General features: G+C 37.0%; 1 protein-coding gene across 16 annotated transcripts in view; it reads left to right on the top strand.

Moving 5' to 3' along the window:
• Positions 1 to 27217, top strand: part of BPTF (bromodomain PHD finger transcription factor) — a 141644-nt gene that overhangs the window by 57053 nt on the left and 57374 nt on the right. For 11 of the 16 annotated variants that reach the window (XM_079904288.1, XM_079904290.1, XM_079904291.1 and 8 more), the window contains 7 exons: positions 4797 to 4985; positions 8832 to 9019; positions 10773 to 11128; positions 11624 to 11755; positions 23913 to 24042; positions 24455 to 24593; positions 26750 to 26929. In XM_079904288.1, the coding sequence (XP_079760414.1) occupies positions 4797 to 4985; positions 8832 to 9019; positions 10773 to 11128; positions 11624 to 11755; positions 23913 to 24042; positions 24455 to 24593; positions 26750 to 26929 (1314 nt within the window). The remainder of the gene's footprint in view (positions 1 to 4796; positions 4986 to 8831; positions 9020 to 10772; positions 11129 to 11623; positions 11756 to 23912; positions 24043 to 24454; positions 24594 to 26749; positions 26930 to 27217) is intronic. The other 5 variants (XM_079904280.1, XM_079904277.1, XM_079904289.1 and 2 more) reach the window with 2 other exon arrangements.

Below are 27217 nucleotides of genomic sequence, written 5' to 3'. Positions count from 1 at the left end.
CACTTTCTATGAAGTATTTTAAGATACGATTAGGTGGAATCTCTTTAAGTCCTATCCCAGAGTTATTGTCTTGGTTAAAACCATACTTGGGGTGTATTGTATGCTGAAATAGTTTTTTGTGGGCTAGTGTAGAACCCAATCACTTTTTATTATACTTCTGTGAGAAAATGCACTCTGAATTCTGAGCTCATAAATGAGGGGATGTCTATATACTGTTTCATTATTCGAGAAGATGATTTTTAGACAATTATAAATTAAGAATACAGCACATTTCAAAACTAGATCTACAGATGTGAAAGGAATGATTAGTGAGGAATTTGATGCTATTCATGTGAGACTTCTCTTCCAAATATATGCATTTTCCAACATGAGTTAGTTGATTATATTACTGGTTTGCAGCTGTCAGATTTTAAGTTTGCCATTTCTGTCTTTCATGTAGAATTTTCTTATTATGAACATGCACGAAAGTTAAGAGAATAGTATAGTGACCCCTCCCCCATATTTTAACACTTAGATTAGAAAATCATCAATATTTTGTCATACTAGTTTTACTCATGCTTTTTTTTTTTAACTGCTTTTTTGAGTGCGGAGGACTCAAATTTTTAAAAATCACCCCCCTTTGACCCCATGTGTACACTATTAGATAAATCATAATCCTCAGTTAATTGCACTCATCATTGGTCATTACATATTCCCCCTTAATTTATTCATTCACGTTTGAAATGATCTTTATTAATGAAATAAACACCTAGGAACCTATCACCCAAAACAGAAGTCTAAGTCCTGCTTTGAAACTCACCTGTATCGAGCCATCTCCCTGTTCTCATCGCCTGCATCCTTCTACCCTACCTGAAGTGATTGTCACCCTGAATCCTGTGTTCACTAATATTTTCTTTCCTTTTTATAACAGAAATCCAGTAGAATTAAGACTATTGATACTAGAGGTCAAAGTGATGTATAGCCCACATAACTGTTGCTTCATTGAGTTGATCTACATGGTTTGCTAAAAACTATGTATTTCTGTTTCTTTATTTTATTTTATTTTATTTTTGCGGTATGCGGGCCTCTCACTGCTGTGGCCTCTCCTGTTGCGGAGCAACAGGCTCCGACGCGCAGGCTCAGTGGCCATGGCCCACGGGCCCAGCTGCTCCGCGGCATGTGGGATCTTTCCAGACCAGGGCATGAACCCATGTCCCTTGCATCGGCAGGCGGACTCTCAACCACTGCGCCACCAGGAAAGCCCTCAGTTGTTTTAAACTGTGTAGCAAGTGTGTTGTGTTAAGTATGTCTTATTAAGTGTATGTGTTAAGTATAACTTCGGGGAACTTAATCTTTTCGCTTTATATTACTAATATAATGTTTTATGTTGCTGGAGTTCTTTCACATTAACTGTATTACAATACTCCTCTGTGTAACTATACCACAGTTTATCCCCTTTCCTGATGATGTGAATTTGGGTTGTTTCCTTACTGCAGTATTCTAAAGCAAATCCCAGACCTCATGTTATATCAGTCCTACATACATTTCTAAAGAATATGGACATTTTCTTGTATAATTACAGTGCCATTATCATTTTAATAAAATTGACAGCAATTCCTTACTGTCATCTACTATCCAGTCAATTTAAATTTCCTCACTTAAAAAATTTTTTTTAAACATTGGCTGTGTTTTAAATAACTCCAAATAAGATCCCCGCGTGACATGACATTTGGTTTTATATCTACTGAGTCTCTTAATCTAGAGCATTCTCCCCTTCCCTGACTTTTTAAAGAATCTTAGTATATCCTACTATGGAATATCCCACATCCAGGATTTTCTTTCCTTCTTAGTGTTTAATTTGTTCTAAAGGCTCGATTAAATTCATTTTCAACGACTTTTGGCAAGAATACTTCATAAGCTGTGTTCTGGGTATTTCACATCATATTGCATCAAAAGGCTCATTGTGATGTCTGTATGTTTTACCTTTACAAATTCTAAGATTGATCAGTGAGTTCAAAATCAGCTGTCTATTTGGAAGTTATAGTATATGATTTCTAATTCTATAATTTTTTTCAGTATTTTTTTAACTGGAATTCTTCTGTAAAGAATTTTCCCTCATTAACTAAGTCTATTTGAATACCTTGAAATATAATTAGAGTAGAAATAAATGCTTAATTATTTCTCTTAAAATCTGATTTTCAGAGTCAGGAGTTGGTGTCTAGTTACCTTCAGTGGTGATTTTTGAGTTATGAACTTTGGGGGGAGGGGCATGATTTTCTCATTTTAAGTATCTGTTTGAACTCATGGGTCTTTATGTATGCAGTTTGTTTCAGTCAGTTGTAGTTATCATTAATTTGGTTATATTGATTTTCAGGAGGCCCTTTATGTTGGATTTTGAGTCCTTTTTGCTGTGTATGACCCCAGTAGTCTCTTTTGCTTTTTTGCTTTTTGGCAGAATAAGATGTATGTGGCTTATCTTATACATTTCTTACCCCAGACCTGGAATCAGTAATTCCTGCAAGAAGCCCTGGTTCCTTTTTGTGGGAAATGATATTTAGAGACTGTCATCTGGGCCCAAGAATATTTACTGCTCTTGGACTCTCACTGCCTCTAGGCTTTTTTATTGGGTAGTGTTAGGAAATAGGTATTTTGGAAAAGAAAAAAACCAATTCATGTTGACATTTCAAATTCAGATTGAGGATTGCATACTTAGTTTCTTTTTTTACACTTGTATCTCTTTTCCTTTATACTGAATGCCTTAGTTCCTAACAACAGTAACTTAATTATATACTTGCTTTATCCTGTTATAGATGTCCATTAATAATATAGATTATTTTTATAATTATTGTTAATATCCTGATGTGCATTAATAACAGTAATAAGAAATGATTTAAATAGCATAGTAATTTCATAATACCAATATTATTGCTCACAGTAAGAGTACTGAACCGCATTTAAGATTTTTTTGCAGCTCTTTATCTTTATACCATATTTCCAGTAAGAATGTATAGTCAAAATTCTGTGTTCCAAAGTCACTTGAAATAATCTTTTTCTCTGTGTGGTTATGCCAACAACTTGATACACGATTAGGCTGTTTTCTTTCAGCTTTTAGGGGCTGCATTTCTAACTTGAATTTTTAAAAAATGTAAAACATTTACATGATTCCAAAGTCAAACTTTGTAACTGTTATCTATTCAGAGAATTTCCACTTTCATCCCTTCATTCTCTAGGTAACCATTTCCTTCCTTTCCCTTACAGGTAGCTATTTTTATTAAGTTTTGGTTATTCTTCTAGTGTTATTTTTTTTTTGTATAGAAAAGCAAAATATGTGCATAAATTCACATTTCTCTCCCTTTCTTACATGAAATTAGCATACTCTAAGTACTGTTCTGCATCTTTCTTTTTACATTTAATCTTGAGATCATTTCATATGTGGATATAATGATTTCCTCAGTCCTTGTTATGGTGCATGATATTTTATTGTATGTACCACCTTTTATTCAGCCAGTGCCGTATTGATGGGCATTTTGTTTTTTCTGGTCTTTTGCCATTATAAATAGTGCTACGGTGAATACCTCTGTAAATATCAGTAAGTAATTTAGTATTTTTGCCAGTGTATTTCAGGATAGATTGCTAGGTTAAGAGTAAATGCATCTGTAATTTTTCTAGCTATTGTCAGTTCCCTTTTATCCAGTTTGCACCATTTTACAGTCCTACAATATGTGGCAGTACCTCTTTAACCCACCACCTCTCTACCTGAGTGTATCATGAGACTTGGATTTTTGGCCAGTCTGGTAGCTGAGAGGTAGTTTCTCTATACGATTTTACTTTGCATTTCTCTTACTTTGAATTAAGTGAGCATATTTCCATGTTTAAAGGCCATTTTTCTTTTTCTTTTTCTTTTTCTTTTTCTTTTTTGTGGCTGAATCGCATGGCTTGTGAGATTTCAGTTCGCTGACTAGGGATTGAACCGGGGCCCTTGGCAGTGGAAGCACGGAGTCTGAACCATTGGACCGCCAGGGAATTCCCGCCATTTTCATTTCTTTCGTCACTGTTCATATATTTTTCCCATTTTTTATCAGGTTGTTGGTTTTTTACTCAAAAAAAAATTTAGGAGCTCATGATGCATTACAGATAGCCTTTGTGATATACTGTCGACGACTTTTAATTTAGGGGATTGATTTAAAAGGTATCTTAATAGTGGCAAAATGAAATGCACAGGGAGGCTGTAGATTTCTGAACTGCCGAGGAAAGACCTAGGCTTTCAGTTTATGGTAGTATTCATTTTGATATACTTTTAGGAACTATACTCTTAGTGATACTATTATATTGGTCTTAAAATTAACAATCACTTAGGCATTACCTTCTAGTTAAATTTGGGGGTATAAAATTCAGGCAGAAAACCTTAGAGATAAATAATCCTGTTTAATTCTGTTTCGAATACTGTTTGAATACTTTATGAAAAGTAAGAATATAAACTTCAGATTTTGAGGGATTTTCTTCACAAAATCACTTCTGCAGTATCTGGCACATCATAAATTTTGTGAAATTGTTATATCACTTTATTATTCTGAAAGATTGTCTGCTTTGTACTACACACTAAGGTGATAAGAGCCTGAGTTAATACTGGGAGACTTAAAAAACAATTCATAGGATGTTGTTTGCAATTTTTTTCATACATTGCATTATTCATACATGAGCAGCTTTTTAAAATCTAGCTTTGTAATGCAACCCTAAAACAATTAAATGTCTTTTCTGACAATTAGTTGTTTTTGATGTGATTTCCAATTTAAAAATCAGATATTCTATTTTTCTAGAAGAACCTAACAAGACATGTGACAGCAGTAACACTAGTGCTACCACTACCTCCACCCAGCCTAATCTGGAAAACAGTAACAGCAGCAGTGAACTAAATTCTTCCCAGAGTGAATCTGCTAAGGCAGCTGATGATCCTGAAAATGGAGAAAGAGAATCTCATACACCTGTCTCTATTCAAGAAGAGATAGGTAAGAATACACTTCATACATTGAAAGGAGCTTTTTTATTTTTTTAATTTTTATTTTTTTAAATAAAAGTTTGATGGGGGTGGGAAGATTTGGATTTTGTTTTCCTTTTTTTTTTTTTTTTTTTAAACACAAGTGACACTTGCACTCAGTGTTTTTGTTTTAAAAAAATAAAAAAGCACTTGGGAAAAAATACATCTTTTTCACACCCCCTCCCCAAAGGTAACCACCATTATTTGGTGTGTAACATTTTATATCTTTCTCCGTGCAGTTACATTAATGTATGTATGTTTACAAAAAGTTTTTTTTTTTTTTTAATATAAACGGGATCATTCTGCATGTGTTGTTCTGCATCTTGCTTTTTTCACTCAGTAATACATGTAGGGGTTCTTTTCATGTAATGAATTGAATTCATTCTTTTTTAACTGCTGCATGGTACTCCACAGTACAGATGAACCATAATTCATTTACTATTTCTCTATTAATGGACATTTAGGCTAACAGTTTTTTCATTATTACAACTAGTGGTGCTTTTTAACATCCTCACCATGTATCTCCGTGTACTTGTATTTCTGGCAGTATAGATACAGTAAATGGAATTGCTGGATCATATGGTAGGTACATTTAAAAAATAGTGATGGCTACTGCTTAATTGTACGTTAAAAGGAATTTATACTAATCATTTACATGTATGTGTATTTCTTCATATTCTCACTAAATTTGACATCATCTATCTGTTACATTTTTGCCAATGGTGAAAAGTATTTCATTTTAAAATTTGCATATCCCTGCTTACTAATGTGGTTGACTTTCTTTTCATGTGTTTGCTGAACTTTCTGTGAATTGCTTATTCATATTTTTTGCTGATCTGTTCCTACTGAATTTTGATATTTTTCCCAAATGAGTTTTAGGAATGCTTTATGTATTGTGGGTATTAATTTTTGATTTTACCTATATATTTATATAGTCATTGCTTGTTTTTAACCCTTTCTGTTGTTTTATAAAGAAATTTTTTATGCAGTTAAATTTATCAGTCTTTTTCTTTAGGATTTCTCTGGATTTTGTGTCTTACTAAGGAAGACCATCCCTATCCCAAGAACATACATATATTTTACAGTAATTTCACATAATACTTCTATAACTTTGTTTTTAATCCTTCTGGTGTATAATTTTGTGTATGATATGAGATGGAGATCTGTCTTAATTAGAACCTTTTCAATTGCAAGTGACCAAACCAGCTTAAACTAGCTTAAGCGAAAAGGGAATTTAATTAGCTCATATAATTGGGAAGTCCAAGCCATCACCAGGCATAACTGGACCTCCAGGTATCAAAACTCTTTCCATTTTCCTCTTTCTGTCTCACCTTTTGGATCTGCATATGTTTGTGTGTTAACCTCATTCTCTCCTAATACAGACAGGCTTTCCCCAAGTGGCAGGGAAGATGGCATCAGCGGTTTGTATTCATATCTTTCCAAGGTCTGTGACCCAAAGGCAAGGCCCCTACTCCTGCTCCAAATCAAAAGTCCTTGAGGAAGGAATTTGAGTGGCCTATCTTGGACATATTGTTCCTACTCCTGTGGCCAGGGCAGGCAAGGTATTATGATTGATGGCTCCAGCAAAAGTATATAATTGGAGTGGGGTAGGAATGGTTTTCCAAAGAAGGAGAGATGCTGTGAAGATAGGAAACAGCAAATATCCACAGTTCCACCCTAGCTCAGTACAAACGTGTGTATTCAAATTAAAAAAAGCCTCTGCCTAACATAATGGAAAGATCTCACCCACAACTGAAAATTTTTTCAAAAACTTCTCTCCCAAAATGAACATCTGGTAATTTTAACTGTATCTAGGATTTCTGTGTATTGTGTGTATTATTTTGATTATGTGTGGTTGTGGCTTATCTTGATCTTACAATCCATGAGCCAAATTATGAACTTAGCTACCTGTAACACTCATTAACCTGATGGTGGATGGTGTTCTCTGATAAACCTGGCTGCCCTTTTCTGGGAGGTTTTCTGGGAGAATGGATATGGATGAGAAGTGAGAAGCATACGGGAAGGTCCCTCTTCTGGAGGCCATTCTTCTTTAACAGGCTAGATCCAGCTGACTTCTGTCAGGGATGGCCTGCTGGAAATTGCTGTAGGTTTGAATAATTATACATCCCAGTGTGACAGGTTTGGGGTTTTTTCTGGCAGTAACACCCCCTTATAGATTGCCTGAATACCCAGCTAGTATCTAATGCCCAGAAACTTGGCTCAGAGTCTCCGAGGGTAAACCCCCTCTACTTGCCCAGTTTGTCTGCCCCAGCCCCCAGGTGAGCGAAGTCTGTCTAGGCTCCTGCCTCTTGACTCATTAAACAGTGAGTTAGGGAGGCTAGGGCCAGGCAGCTCTGTACTCAGCCTCCAGGCTGCATCACAGTGATCCACTCCTTTAAACAGGAATGTGGCCTTCGGGCAGGGTGTGCTAGACAACGACCTCCACTCTTAGCCTTGTTCCCTCTCTCTGCTCCTTCAAGTCGTACCCCCAGGGATGAATTTTCTGCCTCCTTTCCCTTATTTGCACTAAACTTAGCAAGTGGCAAAGGATTGACTCTCACCTGTTGGATTGTTGGCTCTAAATTGAGGCGCTTAATTTAAAAAGTGCTGTGCCATTCCCTTTCTGCTTTTAGGAAGTCTGGCCTTGACTAAATGATGTCTAAAAAGTCTTTATTGTAGAACTTCAAAGACAGTCCCAAGAAGTAGCACTGTAGGGAATTCTCCGGCAGTTCAGTGGTTGGGACTCCACACTCTCACTGCTGAGGGCCCGGGTTCAGTTGCTGGTTGGGAAGTTAAAATCCCTCAAGCCGTGTGATGTGGCCAAAAAAAAAAAAAGTTGCTGCTATAGTTCATCATGTTGGCACAGAACTCTAGCATGGGTAGAATCATGGTCTGAGAGCCGAGAGAAAATTGTGGATAGTCTAACTAACCAACTGCTTTGCTACCACACATTGAAGGTTACTAGCTTTCCAGCCTGAGATGGCAAGATACCCAGTACCCCTACCCCATCCTGATTTAGTCAGTGCCATATTTTCTGCTTGGTTTTTCATTCGCCAGTGCCACACTGTCTTAGTTTTTAAAAGCTTTAAATTAAGAAAGAAACATGAGATCTTGTTCAACTGTCTGGCCAGTGGAAATTGGATAGTGATGCAGTCATTTTAGAACGTATAGAAATTTTCAGCTGAAGTGAGATTTTTGGAAAAGCAGAAATTGCTCCTTGGCAGTTACATCTGTCACTTAAAAAAATTAAGATATTATGAAAATGTGAGAGGCCTTTATTGTATCTAAAAAAGCTAATGTAGTTGATTTTCACATGTACAGTTATCTGCATACACAGATAATTGTCTAGATTCTTTAGGAAAGAATTCACTTGACATTTATGTTTATAAGCTTTAAATTATTACGTATTTAAACAGAATTTCAGTGGAAATCTTTCTAAAATTAATTATATCCTTTACTTTTAATACAGAAATCCATGTCGAATATATAAGGCAATATTTTATTAGTGTGCATTTTGAGTTATGTTTGTTAAATCTGTAGCAGCCCTTCCTCTTTTCTAGTAGCTGAGCTTTAAAACAGATAACCTGGCATGTTTGAATTTTCTGTAAAATAATAAATGACTCACAGTAAAGTTCTGACATACTTTCTTTGGAGTAAAACTTTAAGAATTAATGCATTTGCTTTGGCTGTTCAAGGACTTTTTATTTTCTGGATCTTAGTTGTCTACCAGATAGAAGTTTTGGATAAGTAAGGTGTTATTACTATATGTAATTTACTTACTGTTAGCAATTACTTTTGGCTTTTTATTTGATAACAGGTGATTTCAAATCAGAGAAGTCTAATGGGGAAATAAGTGAGTCTCCTGGAGGTGGAAGAGGAGCGTCTGGTTCAACTCGGATTATCACCAGGTTACGGAATCCAGACAGCAAACTGAGTCAGCTGAAGAGCCAACAGGTGGCAGCCGCAGCCCACGAAGCAAATAAATTATTTAAGGAGGGGAAAGAGGTGTGTTTTTCCTGTTTAAAACAAAAATCTCTGGAATGTAAAATAATTTTTAAAATAGGGGCAGGAAGTTTGTAGAGGTACTTTTGAACTTTATTTTCCTCACTTCCAAGAGTGTAACGAGATTAAAAGTGTTAGGTTTGTATTATGATAAGTATAGCTGTACACCCAAATTTCAATCCATGCATAGAAATGCTGTAAATGGGTAGTATTCTTTCTTACTATATGGTTAGTTTTATTGTATATAATTCTAAAGAGATAGAGGCTGCTTCTTCACATGTGGGAACAGGTAGGCTGTTTGTGGGCTTTATTAAAGATTTAATACTCAATTCTGGCTGTAGTCATTTTAGATGAACCTGCAGCTAAAAGATAAGACTTACCCCTTGATAGCAGAGCACAGTGTATAGAACAGCACAGCATCTCAACTCTGACTGTGAACAAAAAGATTGAAGCTAGGACTCAGTATTTCTGTCTCCCAGCAAGCCGTGATGATAGAATAAGGGCCACAGCTGTGTCTCTCAGATTTGAGAATTATTTGCAGGGTAGATATGCAAGATTATGCAGTGTTTTGTTTTGTTTCGTTTTTTAATGCAGTGTTTTTAACATCAAAGAAATGGCTTTAAGGCAGTGGCTTTCAGGCTTCTTTTTGCTCTGACCCTCACTAAGACATTTTTCATAGCAACCCAGTACGTTCAAAAGTTTCCTGAAGTAGGGCTTCCCTGGTGGCACAGTGGTTGAGAGTCTGCCTGCCGATGCAGGGGACGCGGGTTCGTGCCCCGGTCCGGGAAGATCCCACATGCCGCGGAGCGGCTGGGCTCATGAGCCATGGCCGCTGAGCCTGCACGTCCGGAGCCTATGCTCTGCAACGGGAGAGGCCACAACAGTGAGAGGCCTGTGTACTGCAAAAAAAAAAAAAAAGTTTCCTGAAGTAGTATTTTACCATGTGGGAAGCATTCTGGTATTTTCTTTTCTAGTCTATTGTATTATATTTCATTTTTTTTAAAGCTGAATAAGCCCCACTATTGATTTCACAGTCCACTAAAGGATTGGAATCAACTATTTGAAACACTATTTTAACGTATCCATGGGCTCTTACCTAAAGCTGGAATGATAAAAGGAGCAGAAGAAAGGTATTTTTAGGAATATATGTTTGCGGGAATAGTATATGTAATGCCCTCATGCCCTCTTTTGTCTCTAACCCCTGTATATTGTAAGCTTGAGAAAATGATTGGTGAATGATTTATATATTTAGAAACTATAACATTTAGTTTCATGTGTATATTTGAGATACATGAAAGTACTTAATAATGTCCAACATATAATAGGCACTTTAATAGAGCTTAGCTTTCTTTCTTTTTGCAGGCATATCTTGGTTGTTTAATTATAAACAATTAGCTTTAGCTTTTAACTCAACTTTTAAACTTCAGAAGTTTAGGGACTTCCCTGGCTGTCCAGTGGTTAAGACTTCGCCTTCCAATGCAGGGGGTGCGGGTTCGATCCCTGATCGGAGAGCTAAGATCCCACATGCCTCTCGGCCAAAAAACCAAAGCAGAGAAAAACAGAAGCAGTATTGTAACAAATTCAATAAAAGACTTTAAAAAATGGTCCACATCAAAAAAATCTTTAAACTTCAAAAGTTCAGTCATAAGATGTATCTTAACTTATTTTGAATGATAAATTACAAATTATTGAAAGACAATTGATCAAATTTACATATTTGACATAAATAATGGAATCTTCTTATTTTCTTGGTCAGGTACTGGTAGTTAATTCTCAAGGAGAAATTTCACGGTTGAGCACCAAAAAGGAAGTGGTCATGAAGGGAAATATCAACAATTATTTTAAGTTGGGTCAAGAGGGAAAGTATCGCGTCTACCACAATCAGTACTCCACCAATTCATTTGCTTTGAATAAGCACCAGCACAGAGAAGACCATGATAAGAGAAGGCATCTTGCACATAAATTCTGTCTGACTCCAGCTGGAGAGTTCAAATGGAATGGTTCTGTCCATGGATCCAAAGTTCTTACCATATCTACTCTGAGACTGACTATCACCCAGTTGGAAAACAATATCCCTTCCTCCTTTCTTCATCCCAACTGGGCTTCACACAGGTAAAGGAAACTAAGGTTTATTTATTGCTGTAAATATAGTAAATATTTACAAAATGATTATTGCAGTTGCATACTTTAAACTGTCATTATTAATGAATTGAATGAAGTCATTTTAGTCAGCAGAACACTGAGGATGTTAGGAATATGAGTAACTTTACTTCTAAAGTTACCGATCCAACACTAACATTGGAAAGATTTCTGGAAAGCAGAGTCTTTATTCCTGGAACCAAGTGGAGTCCAGACAGAGTTCCAGAACATCATAGAAGGTTTAAAGATTTGGAGGACGAATTGACCTCTGAGATTCCTCCAGTGTTTAAAACCTATGATTCTGTGAGGTAGAAACTTCCAGTAGCAGTGTATTTTATACCTGCTTAGCCTAGAAGCATATGCCCTATAAGATGAAGTCTTCATAAATTACAGCTCTTGTGCTTTTAATTTAAGATCAACAAGATGAAATTTTGTTTTTTCCTTTTTTTTTTCCCTTCTGAAATTTAGGGCAAATTGGATCAAGGCCGTTCAGATGTGTAGCAAACCCAGAGAATTTGCGTTGGCTTTAGCTATTTTGGAGTGTGCAGTTAAACCAGTTGTGATGCTCCCAATCTGGCGGGAATCTTTAGGACATACCAGGTAAGTGAATTCTGAGCCTTGTGAATGGTGTGTTAGTCTCCCTTTTGGAATATTAGTCTATTAATAATGAAAGTTAATGTGTTGAAAAAGCCATAATAAAGACTCAACTTTTCTTGACCTCATTTTCCTCCTATAAGATGGAGGAAAACATGTAAGATGTAAACCTGAATAAACATTAGTTCTTATTTAGGATATAGGATTATAATGAAGATGAGAAGAGATCAGGTATATGAAAATGAAAAATATGTTCTAAAGTGAAAAGTGTTTTTATTGAATAGAAGGAATGCTTATATTTTTTGAATATTTATTCTGGAGTGTGCTAGACATCTTGATTTATTTAGAGTCGAGTATCTGGCCAAAGATCATGTAGCTCCTAAGTAGACCCAGAGTTGTGTGACTTTAGCAGACGGTTAACAAAAAAGATAAATTTTGTGACTTGAATCTACTTTTTAGCCCTAATGGATTTATTTTTTAACTTTAAGTTTTAAAAAGTTCTTATTATAAACCTAATATAAGCTTATGGTAAAAAATGTAAATTATTATTCAATGTAAAAAGAAAGCCTCCTTCTACCTTCCCTGCCCCTCTACAGGGCCCACTCCAAAGGTACAATGCTGTATTTTTTTAAAATTTAAATATATTTTGTGTTGCTTTCTACACCTGTGTTTTATCTTTTTTTTAAAAATAAATTTATTTATTTATTTATTTATTTATTTATTGGCTGCGTTGGGTCTTTGTTGCTGCGCGCGGGCTTTCTTTAGTTGCAGCGAGTGGGGGCTACTCTTTGTTGCGGTGCGTGGGCTTTTCATTGTGGTGGCTTCTCTTGTTGCAGAGCCCGGGCTCTAGGTGTTCGGGCTCCAGTAGCTGTGGCACGCAGGCTCAGTAGTTGTGGCTCGCGGGCTCTAGAGCTCAGGCTCAGTAGTTGTGGCACATGGGCTTAGTTGCTCTGTGGCATGTGGGATCTTCGTGGACCAGGACTGAAACCCATGTCCCCTGCATTGGCAGATGGATTCTTAACCACTGCACCACCAGGGAAGCCCCCTGTGTTTTATCGTATAATGAAAAATTTTAAGAAAAATAAATATGCCTACTAAATATTTTTCATCTGCTAAGGGTTGCTGTCAGTTTTCTGTAGTGTTTCCCCCCCATAAATCTTATGGATACTCTTTCCTCTCTCCCTCCTATTTTGATTGTAATTGCTGCTACTGGTAGAAGCTTCCACAAATGGAATGGACTTAATTCTTCCTAGGATTAAAAAAAAAAAAAAAAAAAGGGTTAAGTTAAGGTGCTACGAACGGTGCAGCCCAGGAGAGGAGAGCTAAATGGGTGGTGTGCCTGTATTTTTCTCACTGCCGCCTTTTCTCAGGGCAGGGAGAGCAAGGGGAAAGTCAGAGGCAATTGTGAGGCCTATATTTCTGTTTTTCCTTCTTGCATTTACTTCCAGGCTTTCCCCAAACTCTTCTGTCCCAACAGTCTCCTATTCAGTGCTCATCCTGAAACTTGTGTTGGTGGTCTCTGGTGGCAGAGATCAATATTTTGAGAACTAAAGCTAAGCTAAATGTTGCTAAAGAAAACTTCAGTACTCAAATGTAACTTAAAATGACTAAATCAGGGCTTCCCTGGTGGCTCAGTTGTTGAGAGTCCGCCTGCCGATGCAGGGGACATGGGTTCATGCCCCGGTCCGGGAATACCCACGTGCCGTGGAGCGGCTGGGCCCGTGAGCCATGGCTGCTGAGCCTGCACGTCCGGAGCCTGTGCTCCGCAATGGGAGAGACCACAACAGTGAAAGGCCTGCGTACCGAAGGAAAAAAAAAAAGACTAAGTCAAAGCTTTTATAAATTCGTTTCTAAATATTAAACGTTCTAATGAAAATGCAATTCATTTTTTTTTTAGTTAGGGTTTTTTCCCCTCCTGGTATGTCATTATGACTAGTCTTTTATCCTGTTTTATTTTATTTAAAAAATTTTTTTTGGTACACTGCGTGGCATGTGGGATCTTCTTTCCCTGACCAGGGATTGAACCCGGGCCCTCGGCAGTGAGATCGTGGAGTCCTAAACTTTGGACAGCCAGGGAGTTCCCATGACTAGTCTTTTAAACCTGTAACTAGAGTTATAAAATTGTATCATGAATTGTATTAGTATGACACATCTGGTAATATATATGAAAGAACTTTTTTTTTAATTTTGATGAGGTGATATAAAATAGCATACTCTGAATTTTTAAAAAATTAGAGACCATGATTCATGAAAATTAGAAATTAATAATAGGACTTACACTTTGGCAGTAGTATGGTCACAGATGTTTAGGTGACAGACTTCTAAGACTTGATCCTAAGGCAGTATCTAGAAATTCAACCAAATATTTTATTATAAAATGTTTGTTTATTATGATATTCAATAGTAAAGTTTTGGAGGCAGGATCTTTTTTGAAAAAGTTTATGAAGTCTTGGTTGAAAAACATTAAAGAACACCTAAATAAATGAAAATATATCTCCTGTTCACATATAGGAAGACTCAGTGTCTTGACAATGTCAATTTTTCTCACCTTAATATACAGATTAAGTTCAAACACATTAATAATTATAGTTGGGCTTTCTGTAGAATTTCACAAGATGGTTAAAAAGTTTTTATGGAAAGGGGCAACAATAGAAAAGGTAAATTTGAGGGACGAGGTAGAAGGACTTGCCCTCCCATGTAACAAAACTTACTTGGTAGCTATAATACTGTGGTATAAACAAATAGACCAGTGGTACAGAATAAACAGTCCAGAAAGAGACCAACCCATATATGGAAATACAGTATGTGTTGGAAGTAGCATTGGAAAGGATGAACTGTCTAATAGAAGATGAGGAGGAAATTCGTTGTCCGTACAGTGGTAAATTGAACTTCATTCTTTATATTATACACAGTAGTCAGTTCCAGGTAGAGTAAATTCTAAATGAGAAAAGCAGACGTTAAAACTCTAAGAAGAGAATATAAGAGATTATCTTTGTGACTCTGGAGCAAAAAAAGTTCTCTTCTTCCTCCCTCCCTCTCTCCTTCTCCATTTCCTTCCCTTTTTCCTCCCTTCTTTGCCTCTCTTTGCTTTCACTCGTTCCTTCTTCCTGCTTTTCTTCCTGCCATACTTCCTTCCTTTTCTCTTCTGATTGTTTTCCTTCTTGATTCATTCAGTATCTCCCCTAACATAGCTAAGGCAGGCTTTATTTATTTCATTTGTAAGACTGCTGTCTGTCAGATTTGAATGAGTGTGCATGTGTATGCCTGTGTGTGTGCATGTACTAAAAGTGACTTTCCTTCTTCACATTTATTATGTGATATGTACATAAGATTGTGTGAAATACATAAGCTATAATGGGTAATAATAAAATGAACACCTGTGAATTCACCAATTTAAAAATAAGAACATTATTATTGCATTTACTTTGCATTCATATTACCTTGCCTTTCCTGAGAGATAACCATCATTTTTACATTTGTGTTTTGTTACACCCTTCCTTTTACTGTGTAGTTTTATCACATATGTATATAGCAGTAAACAATGGTTTTCTGTGGTTTGAGTTTTATAGTAATGTGTCATCCTAAAAGACTGAATCCTAGACTGGTTGAAGGTGTTTTTATTGTTTTATTATACTATAATCAAAAAAGGGTTAGTATACACAGTATATTCAAGAACTTCTACAGTTCAGTAAGAAAAAAAATCAAACTATTTAGTAGAAAAAAAGGCCAGAGGTACAAACATAATTTAGGGAAGAGGAGACACAAATAGCCAAGAAACGTGAAAAGATGCTTAACCTCCCTAGTAAGTTGGGGAAAAAGCACATTAAAACTAGGGGTTGGGCCAACATCGTTTTCAATGATGAAAAACTGAAACCATTTCTGCTAAGATCAGGAACAAGATAAGGTTGCCCACTCTCACCACTATTATTCAACATAGTTTTGGAAGCTTTAGCCACAGCAATCAGAGAAGAAAAAGAATTAAAAGTAATCCAAATTGGAAAAGAAGAAGTAAAACTGTCACTGTTTGCAGATGACATGATACTATACATAGAGAATCCTGAAGATATTACCAGAAAACTACTAGAGCCAATCAATGAATTGGGTAAAGTAGCAGGATACAAAATTAATGCACAGAAATCTCTTGCGTTCCTATACACTAATGATGAAAAATCTGAAAGAGAAATTAAGGAAACACTCCCATTTACCATTGCAACAAGAAGAATAAAACACCTAAGAATAAACCTACCTAAGGAGACAAAACACCTGTATGCAGAAAACTATAAGACAGAAAGAAATTAAAGATGATACAAACAGATGGAGAGATATACCATGTTCTTGGATTGGAAGAATCAACAGTGTGAAAATGACTCTACTACCCAAAACAATCTACAGATTCAGTGCAATCTCTATCAAACTGCCAATGGCATTTTTCACAGAACTAGAACAAAAAATTTCACAACTTGTATGGAAACACAAAAGACCCCGAATAGTCAAAGCAGTCTTGAGAAAGAAAAACGGAGCTGGAGGAGTCAGGCTCCCTGTCTTCAGACTATACTACAAAGCTACAGTAATCAAGACAGTATGGTACTAGCACAGAAACAGAAATATAGATCAATGGAACAGGATAGAAAGCCCAGAGATAAACCCATGCACCTATGGTCACCTTATCTTTGCTAAAGGAGACAAGAATGTACAGTGGAGAAAAGAAAACCTTTTCAATAAGTGGTGCTGGGAAAGCTGGACAGCTACATGTAAAAGAATGAAATTAGAACACTCCCTAACACCATACACAAAAATAAACTCAAAATGGATTAAAGACCTAAATGTAAGGCCAGACACTATAAAACTCTTAGAGGAAAACATGGGCAAAACACTCTATGACATAAATCACAGCAAGATCCTTTTTGACCCACCTCCTAGAGAAATGGAAGTAAAAACAAAAGTAAGCAAATGGGACCTAATGAAACTAAAAAGCTTTGGCACAGCAAAGGAAACCATAAACAAGATGAAAAGACAACCCTCAGAATGGGAGAAAATAGTTGCAAACGAAGCAACTGACAAAGGATTAATCTCCAAAATATACAAGCAGCTCATGCAGCTCAATATCAAAAAATTAAACAACCCAATACAAAAATGGGCAGAAGACCTAAATAGACATTTCTCCAAAGAAGATATACAGATGGCCAACAAACACATGAAAGGATGCTCAACATCACTAATCATTAGAGAAATGCAAATCAAAACTACAATGAGGTATCACCTCATACCGGTCAGAATGGCCATCATCAAAAAATCTAGAAACAATTAAATGCTGGAGAGGGTGTGGAGAAAAGGGAACACTCTTGCACTGCTGGTGGGAATGTGAATTGGTACAGCCACTATGGAGAACAGTATGGAGGGTCCTTAAAAAACTACAAATAGAACTACCATATGACCCAGGAATCCCACTACTGGGCATATACCCTGAGAAAACCATAATTCAAAAAGAGTCATGTACCAAAATGTTCATTGCAGCTCTATTTACAATAGCCCGGAGATGGAAACAACCTAAGTGCCCATCATCGGATGAATGGATGAAGAAGATGTGGCACATATCTACAATGGAATATTACTCAGCCATAAAAAGAAACGAAATTGAGCTATTTGTAATGAGGTGGATAGACCTAGAGTCTGTCATACAGAGTGAAGTAAGTCAGAAAGAAAAAGACAAATACCGTATGCTAACACATATATATGGAATTTAAGAAAAAAAAAATGTCATGAAGAACCTAGGGGTAAGACAGGAATAAAGACACAGACCTACTAGAGAATGGACTTGAGGATATGGGGAGGTGGAAGGGTAAGCTGTGACAAAGTGAGAGAGAGGCATGGACATATATACACTACCAAACGTAAAATAGATAGCTAGTGGGAAGCAGCCGCATAGCACAGGGAGATCAGCTCAGTGCTTTTGTGCCCGCCTGGAGGGGTGGGATAGGGAGGTTGGGAGAGAGGGAGACGCAAGAGGGAAGAGATATGGGAATATATGTATATATATAACTGATTCACTTTGTTATAAAGCAGAAACTAACACACCATTGGAAAGCAATTATACTCCAATAAAGATGTAAAAAGAAAAATCTACAACCAATAAATGCTGGAGAGCGTGTGGAGAAAAGGGAACCCTTTTGCACTGTTGGTGGGAATGTAAATTGATACAGCCACTGTGGAGAACAGTATGGAGGTTCCTTAAAAAACTAAAAATAGGGGCTTCCCTGGTGGCACAGTGGTTGAGAGTCCGCCTGCCGGTGCATGGGACATGGGTTCGTGCCCCGGTCCGGGAAGGTCCCACATGCCGCGGAGTGGCTAGGCCTGTGAGCCATGGCCACTGAGCCTGTGCGCCCAGAGCCTGTGCTCTGCAACGGGAGAGGCCACAGCAGTGAGAGGCCCGTGTACAGCAAAAAAAAAAAAAAAGTACAGCAGAGTGAAACAATTCTTCGCCTGAAAATATATGTAGTGTGATTCTATTTATGTAAAGGTTAAAAGAATGTATGCTAATATAATGCTGTATTGTTTAGGGATGTAAACATTTGTGGTAAAAGTTTAAAGAAGTGTAAGGCCTATATGCTTGACACTTAAGAAATATGCTTCTAAATAAATAACAAATGGTAAAAAAATCATAATGGAAACTAGAAAACATTATGAATTGAATGTTCATGAGAATACAACATAAATTGAAATTTGTGGGAAACAGCTAAAGAGTACCTAGGGGAAATGGGTAGCCTTCAGTGCTTACACTAAACAAGAAAAACTGCAAATTAACTAGCTAGGCATGCGTCTCAATGAGTCAAACCAAAGATGGGAAATATGTCAATATTTGATGAAATAGGAAGCAGATGTGTACCTTAGATACTATTATATTTACAAACCTCTGATGAGATGATCAGGAACGGGGCGGCGGGGGGGCGGATAAAGAACAAATAACCAATATAAAGAATGAAAAAGGGGTCGTAACAAACAATATTTCTGAATCTCTCTCACTGATACTTTGGATTTCAGACCTTCACAGAGTCCATTAACATAGCATTCAGGCTTCCTACATCCATAGAGAAAGTGCCCCACTGGACTCCTCCTTTTGGGTGGGGGAAGGGTTGGGGAGGAAGAGTCCCACTGATCTGAATCATTGGATAGTAGGGCAGAGGCCACACTCTTGGGCAAGAAAAGGATTTCTGGTTCAGTTTGAAGGATATCACTGCACCTATCAGTAAGGAGATGGGCAGGGCCAGATGATTTCATAAGGAAGTTCTTCAAATTTTAGGAAACGGGTAATTCTGTTTAAACTGTTCCATAAAATAGAAAAGAAGGAAATCCGGTTCAGTATTATTTCTGTTAGTACAAAACTGTTCTAAAACTTGTTAAATAGATAAATAGAAAATCATGGCCCTGTCTCATTTATTAATATTTACCATTGATTAATAATTAATAGCAAATAGAAGTGTATGCAAGAAATCTTAGAGCATTAGCAAATATAGTCAAGAGTAAATTAAAAGAATAATAAATCATGACTAATTTGACTTCCTCTAGGTATGGAAGATTTGTCTGTTCTTAGGAGATTATTAATACCTTGCTATTTTAAGAAGTCAAAGAAAGAAAACTTTGATTTTCTCATTAGATGTCAAGAAGGTATTTGTTTATTAAGAAGATATAAGTTCATTATTAATTCTTGGTTTATAAAAAAACGTGGGTAAGTAGAAATAGATGAATGCCCCCTCCCCTTTTTCGTAAAAATGTATTTCAGACCAAACCGTCATGTTTTTTGATGAAACCCTTGAAGTATTCCCATTAACATTTAGGTGGAACAAAACAGAGATCCCCACTGTTGCTGTTATCTTTTAACTTTTCTTTAAAGTATTAATGCAATTTACTGAGAGAAATAAAACATAAATAGGTAAATGTAGGGACAATTATATATAGTTGATCTCATTATATACTTAATTGACTGAAAAACTATAAAACAATATGAAAATTAATTAAGGTGACCCCCATACTGAACAGTCGGTTTTATATATGCAGATAGTAACCATGAAGAAATGCGGGAGTTCTGAGTTAAAATAACAAATTGAATGAGCACATCTAATTTTGCTCCCCACTGAACTCCACCAAAACTATGGCAAAGGGATTTTTTCAAAGCATAAACCCACAAGGGACAAGGGGAACAACGGAGAAGACAGCACCAGTAAAACTGCAAGCAGTATTGCCAGAGGATGAGTGGTACCCTACCCAGGAAAGCCAAATCCCAAGTCAGTGGGGGAGAACTGAGAATTTTCACCAGTCACGCCATAGAATCCTCAAAAGGCACAAAAGCAGGAAGAGCAGAGCAATGCATGATTCTGTCTCTGCAGTGCACCTGTTTACACATGGTCCTGCCAGGTACCCTGAGTGTGGTGAGCGGACTGTCTTCTAGGCGTTGCTTATGACTGTGCCCTCTGATTGCACCACAAGAGGCTCTTAACTTGTGAAAGGTGACCTGGAGACAAATTCATTTTTTCCTGGGAACCTTCTTTTAATAGTGACAATATTGTTCTTGCTCATGCAGCTAGTTTTCTTCTTGCTGAGTTTTCAAAAGCCAAACTTTATATTGTTTGGGATACACACATAGGTGGTGGTAAAACTATAAAGAAAAGCAAGGGAAATGATAACACAAAAGTCAGGATAGTGGCTGCCTGGGGGTGGGACACACTAGTTTTGGATGTAGTGGTTATTGATAAGGTTCTGTTTCTTAACTTGGTTACAGTTTACATATTTCTACAAATTACAATGAAGAAAACATCCAGCAACGACAAAACACCTCAAACCAGGAATATATATATATATATTTTTTTTTTTTGCGGTACGCAAGCATGTGGGATCTTCCTGGACCGGGGCACGAACCCGTGTCCCCTGCATCGGCAGGCAGACTCAATCACTGCGCCACCTGGGAAGCCCCAGGAATATATTTAATAAATATTTAGGAGCATGTAAAGAAATTGTTAAAACTTTACTAAGGATATAAAGGATACTTTGGGACTTCCTTGGCAGTCCAGTAGTTAGGACTTTGCACTTCCACTGCGGGTTCAATCCCTGGTTGAGGAACTAGGATCCACTTGCCGTGCAGTGGCCAAAAAAAAAAAAAAAAAAAGATACAAAGGATACTTTGAGTAAATGAAAAGATACATCATATGCTTACATATGTATGTTGCATTTTTCTAAAGATGCCATGCAGTATATTAATTATATTGACTTAATCTATCAAATTTAATATTCATTTGCATTGTGAATAGGAGTTTTCTTCCTGGAGGGAGAGGGAGGCATGACCAAAATGATACAGATATTTCCTCTAGAAAATGTGTAAGAAAAGGGAAGTAGGTATTTCAAAAAAAGAGAATAGATATTTAGAATGTATCTTGAAGCTATGATAATCAGAATAATTTGTACTACAGAAGAAGTAGAGCAGTGGAATCAAACAGAGAATCCAGAAATAGACCTAAACACATGTGGGAATCCACTGTGATAGCTTTGCCTGTCAGAGAAGGAGAAGAGGGCGTGTTTGGGGAAAATATCACCCAGATTCCTGCCTCAGCAAAAACATTCAGACAAATGAGGATTGAAAAATACCCAATATATTGTTAAAAACTATAACAAAAAACTTAAGAGCGCGTGGATTAATTTATGTTTCTGTTGTGGTACTTTCTTTTCAAACAGCTATAAAACCCAGATGCCATAGATGAAAAAGTGGATATATGTATTTAAAGTTCTGAGTGGAAAAATATTATAATCAAATCCAAAAGACAGATGACACACTGAGGAAAAATATGTGCACCACAAATGGAAACTTTCCTTTTATAAATGAAAAAGACCTTTTATAAATGAAAAGCCCATTACAGATAAGACACAGGATTTGAACAGGCATTTGGCAGAAAAATAAATATAAAAGGCCAGTAGACATAAAAAAGTGGTTACTTCTCTCATAAAAAAGTGGTTACTTCTCTCATAATTAAAGAAATGTAAATAAAAACAGTGGGATAGTATTTCTTCTCTCTCAATTGGGCTAGTAATTGAGAAGTTTGGTACCAACTTGAGTGAAGGTGCGGGAAAGCAGGGTTGCTTTATAATTGATGGCAGTGTGGAGCGTACAAATCTGAAGAGCAATTGGGCACCATCTGTCAGCACTTTAAATATAATACTCTTTGGACTCAGCCATTCTACCAGTGGGAAACATAAAGGGATATTCCTCAAGTTTGCTAAGAAACACGTAAAACATGGTTTCCTGTAGCTTTGTTTGTAATAGGAAGAGAAACACAACAAAACCCTGTGGAGGTGGGGAACGGAGTTGAGGCTCAGTCCACACTCCTGGCCCGGCTCTCTGAACCGAGGATGTGTGGAGGGAGCCCCTGCCCCCAGTGCACCCACCAGTAAAGAGTGGTGTCTGGAGGCTCGTAGTACCAGCGTCAGGCTGCCAGCAGTAGCCAAGATTTCTGCCCAACTAAATGGAATTGAACCCCTGCAGAGCTCACCTTTCCTGCTGCCTTTTCCCATAAGGATTGTGTTGGAGATAGTGAGAACTGTAGAATCTATTCTGGGGGAGCGGACATCACAGTTTAGCTACAATACTACCTCACTGGCCTGGCGTCAGCAAGATGAAGCCTGTCTTTGATGATGAAGATGGACCTGTTCCCCATGTGAACACCAAGAGCACAAGCTGAGTGCCCAGCTTAACCGTGCGTTCCCAGAGTGTCACTGTACTGGTGTTCTCCCCAGACAGTGCTCCATTCCTGGCCACCATCTGCGAAGATGGCTCAGTTGCTGTGCCAGACCTGGCCTTTTATAGGTGTTTAAAGCTGAACCCACAAAAACCCTGTTGAGAAATACTACTTGGTCGTAGCTCAGTCACTACTTCTTCACTCTGGAGAGCTGAGGCTGGCAGGTTATCCACTATGTTGTGCCTCCAGAGTTTTGCCCACTCCCTGGTTGCAAACTATGGTATCTGAGACTAAATTAGTCCCCAGTGAGAATCCACTCCCTTTCCTCTCCCATCAGTAGTGAGAGATGAATCTCTGCTATACTAGTTGTGTGCAGTTAACAGGCATGAGCTCTTGGCCTGGGGGACACTAGATTCTAGGGTGCTGTAATCACAAGGACACAAAACTTTATTCAAAGTGGAGATAGATAAATAGGAAGTTTTTGGTGAAGGGACAGAGGTGAAAAGAATTAAATCCCCTCTCACATCTTTCTTCTGCTCCCCCAGGTTAACAAAAGATCTCTTTATTCTTTTCACATAGCTGTGCATTTGAAATTGGCTACATCTGGGTAGGGTATGATAAAAGCAATTCTTCTACCACTAGGGCTCTTAGAGACCGGAGCTCCTTTCTTTGTAGATTTTGGTTAATGTTCTTCATTATGGGAAATATTCCCATTCATGAAAATCTGATCACCTTAAAGTAGAACCTCACCACAGACCTGCCCATCTCCTTACTGGTAGGTGCAGTGATATCTATTTTCTTACCTGGAAAAAGAGTGTGGGCTGTGCCCTAGGCCTAATGATTAATGCCCAGTCCATGTGGTCCTTCCTGCCCAACCCTTCCTGTCATCCAGAAGCAGGAGCCCTGTGGGTCCCTTTCTCTGTGGTTGTAGGAAACCTGAGTTCTATGTTAGTGGACCCTCTGAAGATTTAAAAATCCCAAGTACTAGTAGAAATAGGAATATTGGTTGATAAAATAAGAGTTTTGGGATTTGTTGGTCTTTTGGGGGGAAGGAAAGAAGATATGTATCTTCTGGTATGGAAAGATCTAGTGTAGTTTTTCATTGATTAAAGACTGTGTAATTGTATTTATAATTACACAAAAAGGATATTATATTACAGTGTTGATTTATGCATAAATAAGTCATAAGTGAGTATATTTCTTATGGAGAGGCATATGAGAAGGATAGCATGTTCTGTTTTTTTCCTTTTTGTACTATTTGATTTTTTTCCTATTAGAGAATTGTACATCTACTTATTTTTATGAGTCTGGGTTTTCTGGGCTGTGGGATTATAGCTAACCATTCTTTGTTTTTGTCTTCCTAATTTTCAGTACTATATTTTTATCTTTTTTGTTTATATTTTATAGTTGAGTGTAATTCTGTCTTTCTATCCATATATTCTTAGGTTACATAGAATGACATCAATTGAAAGAGAAGAAAAGGAGAAAGTCAAAAAAAAAGAGAAAAAACAAGAAGAGGAAGAAACAATGCAACAAGCTACATGGGTAAAATATACGTTTCCAGTTAAACATCAGGTAATTTTGGTATGATCTTTTAAATTGTGTTAGCCATTTCTGAGACTTTGATTCTGCAGTTTTGCATACTTAGTAATTTATTTTTACTTTTGACACACTTTTAATTAACGTAGTTGGAATGAAGTAATTCTTTCTGGCAATTTTATAAGCATAGGTTTGTGTTAGTAGACTATAGGTGAGTCATTAGACCAATTTGTAGAAATTGTTATAAATGTAAAATTGTTCTATATTTTTCATATTAGAAAGGAATATTAAGTTTCTTCATAAATCTTTGATTCTCAGTGAAAATAAAATGGACTGGTAGATTAATTTGCCTGACCATTGATTTTATTTAGTAAAAATGTGTAAAACCACATGTGCTTTATAAAACATTCTCATCCTTGTTTAATCAGCATGTTTTCACTTACACCAGGTTTGGAAACAAAAAGGAGAGGAATACAGAGTAACAGGATATGGTGGTTGGAGCTGGATTAGTAAAACTCATGTTTATAGGTTTGTTCCTAAATTGCCAGGCAATACTAATGTGAATTACAGAAAGTCATTAGAAGAAAGTAAGTAACTTAAGCTGTTTTTCCTGCATAATTGTTTCTGATTTGTAGTCTTAAAAATTTGTAGTATATTGACTATATTTTGGATGAAAGTGTTTTTCTGCAATTCTTACTAGAATGTGAAAAATTACTAATGTAGTTTAATAATTATAAACTCTAAAGTTTTTAAAATTACCTTTATTCATGGGATCTTGGTATCTAGGATTTTAGCTTAAAAAGATGATAGAATAAAACTTGTTAAAAGAAAGAAGGCCTCAGCTACCTAACTGTTTTTCTAAAATCTTAAATTCAGTACTGCCTGACTTCTTGAGGAAACACAGTCTGGTGACCTCAGCATTGTAACGTTTAACAAAACCAGAAAGAAAGCGATAGAGGCTTCCATAACACTATCACATAAAGGAGATAGTAACTCAGTTTATGCTACTGGCTAATGACTTTATTTATTTATTTTTTGGCTGCGTTTGGTCTTCGTTGCTGCGCGTGAGCTTTCTCTAGTTGTGGCGAGTGGGGGCTACTCTTTGTTGCGGTGCGTGGGCTTCTCATTGTGGTGGCTTCTCTTGTTGTGGAGCACGGGCTCTAGGTGCGCAGGCTTCAGTAGTTGCAGCTCGCAGGCTCAGTAGTTGTGGCTTGTGGGCTCTAGAGGACAACCTCAGTAGTTGTGGTGCATGGGCGTAGTTGCTCCGTGGCATGTGGGATCTTCCCGGACCAGGGCTCGAACCTGTGTCCCCTGCATTGGCGGGCGGATTCTTAACCACTGCGCCACCTGGGAAGTCCCAACTTTAGTGTTTAGAATCACAGAACTCTAGAGGTGAACTGCCCTTTTAGGAGGTAAATATTTTGAAACTCATGTTAAATAAACAAATTATTTCATGAAGGTGTTAAGTGCCATACTGAAGGTCACACAGATGGCGCTTCCGTTGCCCTTTTTGCACTCTACCACATTGTCTCTCCTTTGTTATCTAAGCAATTTTCAAAAGCAGTTCTGTTCACTTTGCAGCATATTTGCTAATTTATGGTGTGATATGGTCTTTCCTGTGAAGCCCATGCTGTAGTGCCAAATAAGTGCTATGTACACACCTAGCTAACTGATTTGGCTTCCTTGTGAATGGTTCTCATGAAACCTGAACCAGTAGATTTTTGAAACTGTTAATGTGGGAAAGTTGTCACTGAATTACCTTTTAACAGAAAAAAAACATGTATTTTATAGAGCTCACTGGAATTTATATTTTAGGGACTAGGAGTGTCTTGCATATAGCAGATGTTCAATAACTTTCTATTTGCTAAATAGAAATATTCAGTATTCATTTACATTATCTGATTATATTCAAGCTAAATGTCCATTATAATAAATTCTAAAAGATTGTTATAATTTTTATTACTATTTCATTGTTCCAGTTACCTGTGTAGCACTTAGAAAGAATTATAGAGAGCTTTTCTTTAATTGTGTTTGACCTATGTAATAAAATCCAGATTATCAATATGCAAAATATTTAGGCTTTTGCAAATTTATTTTGTGTCCACTTTCCTTAGCATGGGGTTTTCTATTGTCCAAATGCTGGGCCTTTATCTAGCAGGTACCAAGTTGGTCTTGGAGCATCTTTTGAGTCTTTTCCTCCCAGTTGGCAGCAGGGAAGAAACCAGTAGTAAATCAGGCCCAAACAAGGCTACACATTGCATTTGGTTATTTCTCTTTTCTGTGATACAGACTTAAGTATTCTTAACTTGGAATCTATAGATAAACTTCAACTGTATTCAAATTTCAAATGCCATTGAAATTTATTACAAAAGTTTGTGTATGTACTTTTTTTCTGGGTAGGGGATCATAGCATTTATCCAATTCTAATATGGTTCTGTAATACAAAGTATGTTAGAAACCACTGATGCAGACTTTCTGAAGTCAGTGAACAGGTTGAAATAGTCTCATATGTGAAGGCTTCTGAAGTACATCTAAACTGTAGTCATTACTTCTATGCTTTAGGTCAGCTGAGCATATAAGAAAGAATGTAATAGCTTCAACTTTTGTATTTTGGGTTTTTTGAATTAAAAAAAGTATAAATTGCTGGAATATACTTGATAATTTCCACTAAACTAGGTGTATTAAAGTAAATTGCTAATATTTGACATACTTGTAATTACTATATACTTGGGGGTTTTTTTAGCTAAAAATAATATGGATGAAAATATGGATGAATCAGATAGAAGAAAAAGTCCACGAAGTCCAAAAAAAATAAAAACAGAGTCTGATTCTGAGAAAGGCGAGGTAAAAGATTCAGATGCTACAAAAGGAGCAGACCAAAGTGAAATGGACATTTCAAAGGTTACTGAGAAGAAGGACCAAGGTAAGGAGAGAAAAGTGTGGAGGGCAGCCTGGGGGTGATAAGAAAGCACTGGATCTAGTTCGCACAGCAGGAAAGGTACTGCAATGTCTCTTTGATAATAGCATTATTGAAACATGATTCATATGCCATATAACTCACCCACTTATAGTGTACAATTCAGTAGTTTTTACTATATTCACAGAGTTGTTCATCTATCACCATACTCAATTTTAGAACATTTTTCATCACCCGAAAAGAAACCTCATACCCACTAGCAGTCAGTCCTCCCTAAATCCCAATCTACTTTCT

The sequence above is a fragment of the Stenella coeruleoalba genome, assembly GCF_951394435.1.
Source record: "Stenella coeruleoalba genome assembly, chromosome: 19".
NCBI lineage: Eukaryota > Metazoa > Chordata > Mammalia > Artiodactyla > Delphinidae > Stenella > Stenella coeruleoalba.
The sequence above is the reverse complement of the archived record's forward strand: the minus strand, read 5'-3'. Positions and strand labels throughout refer to the sequence as shown.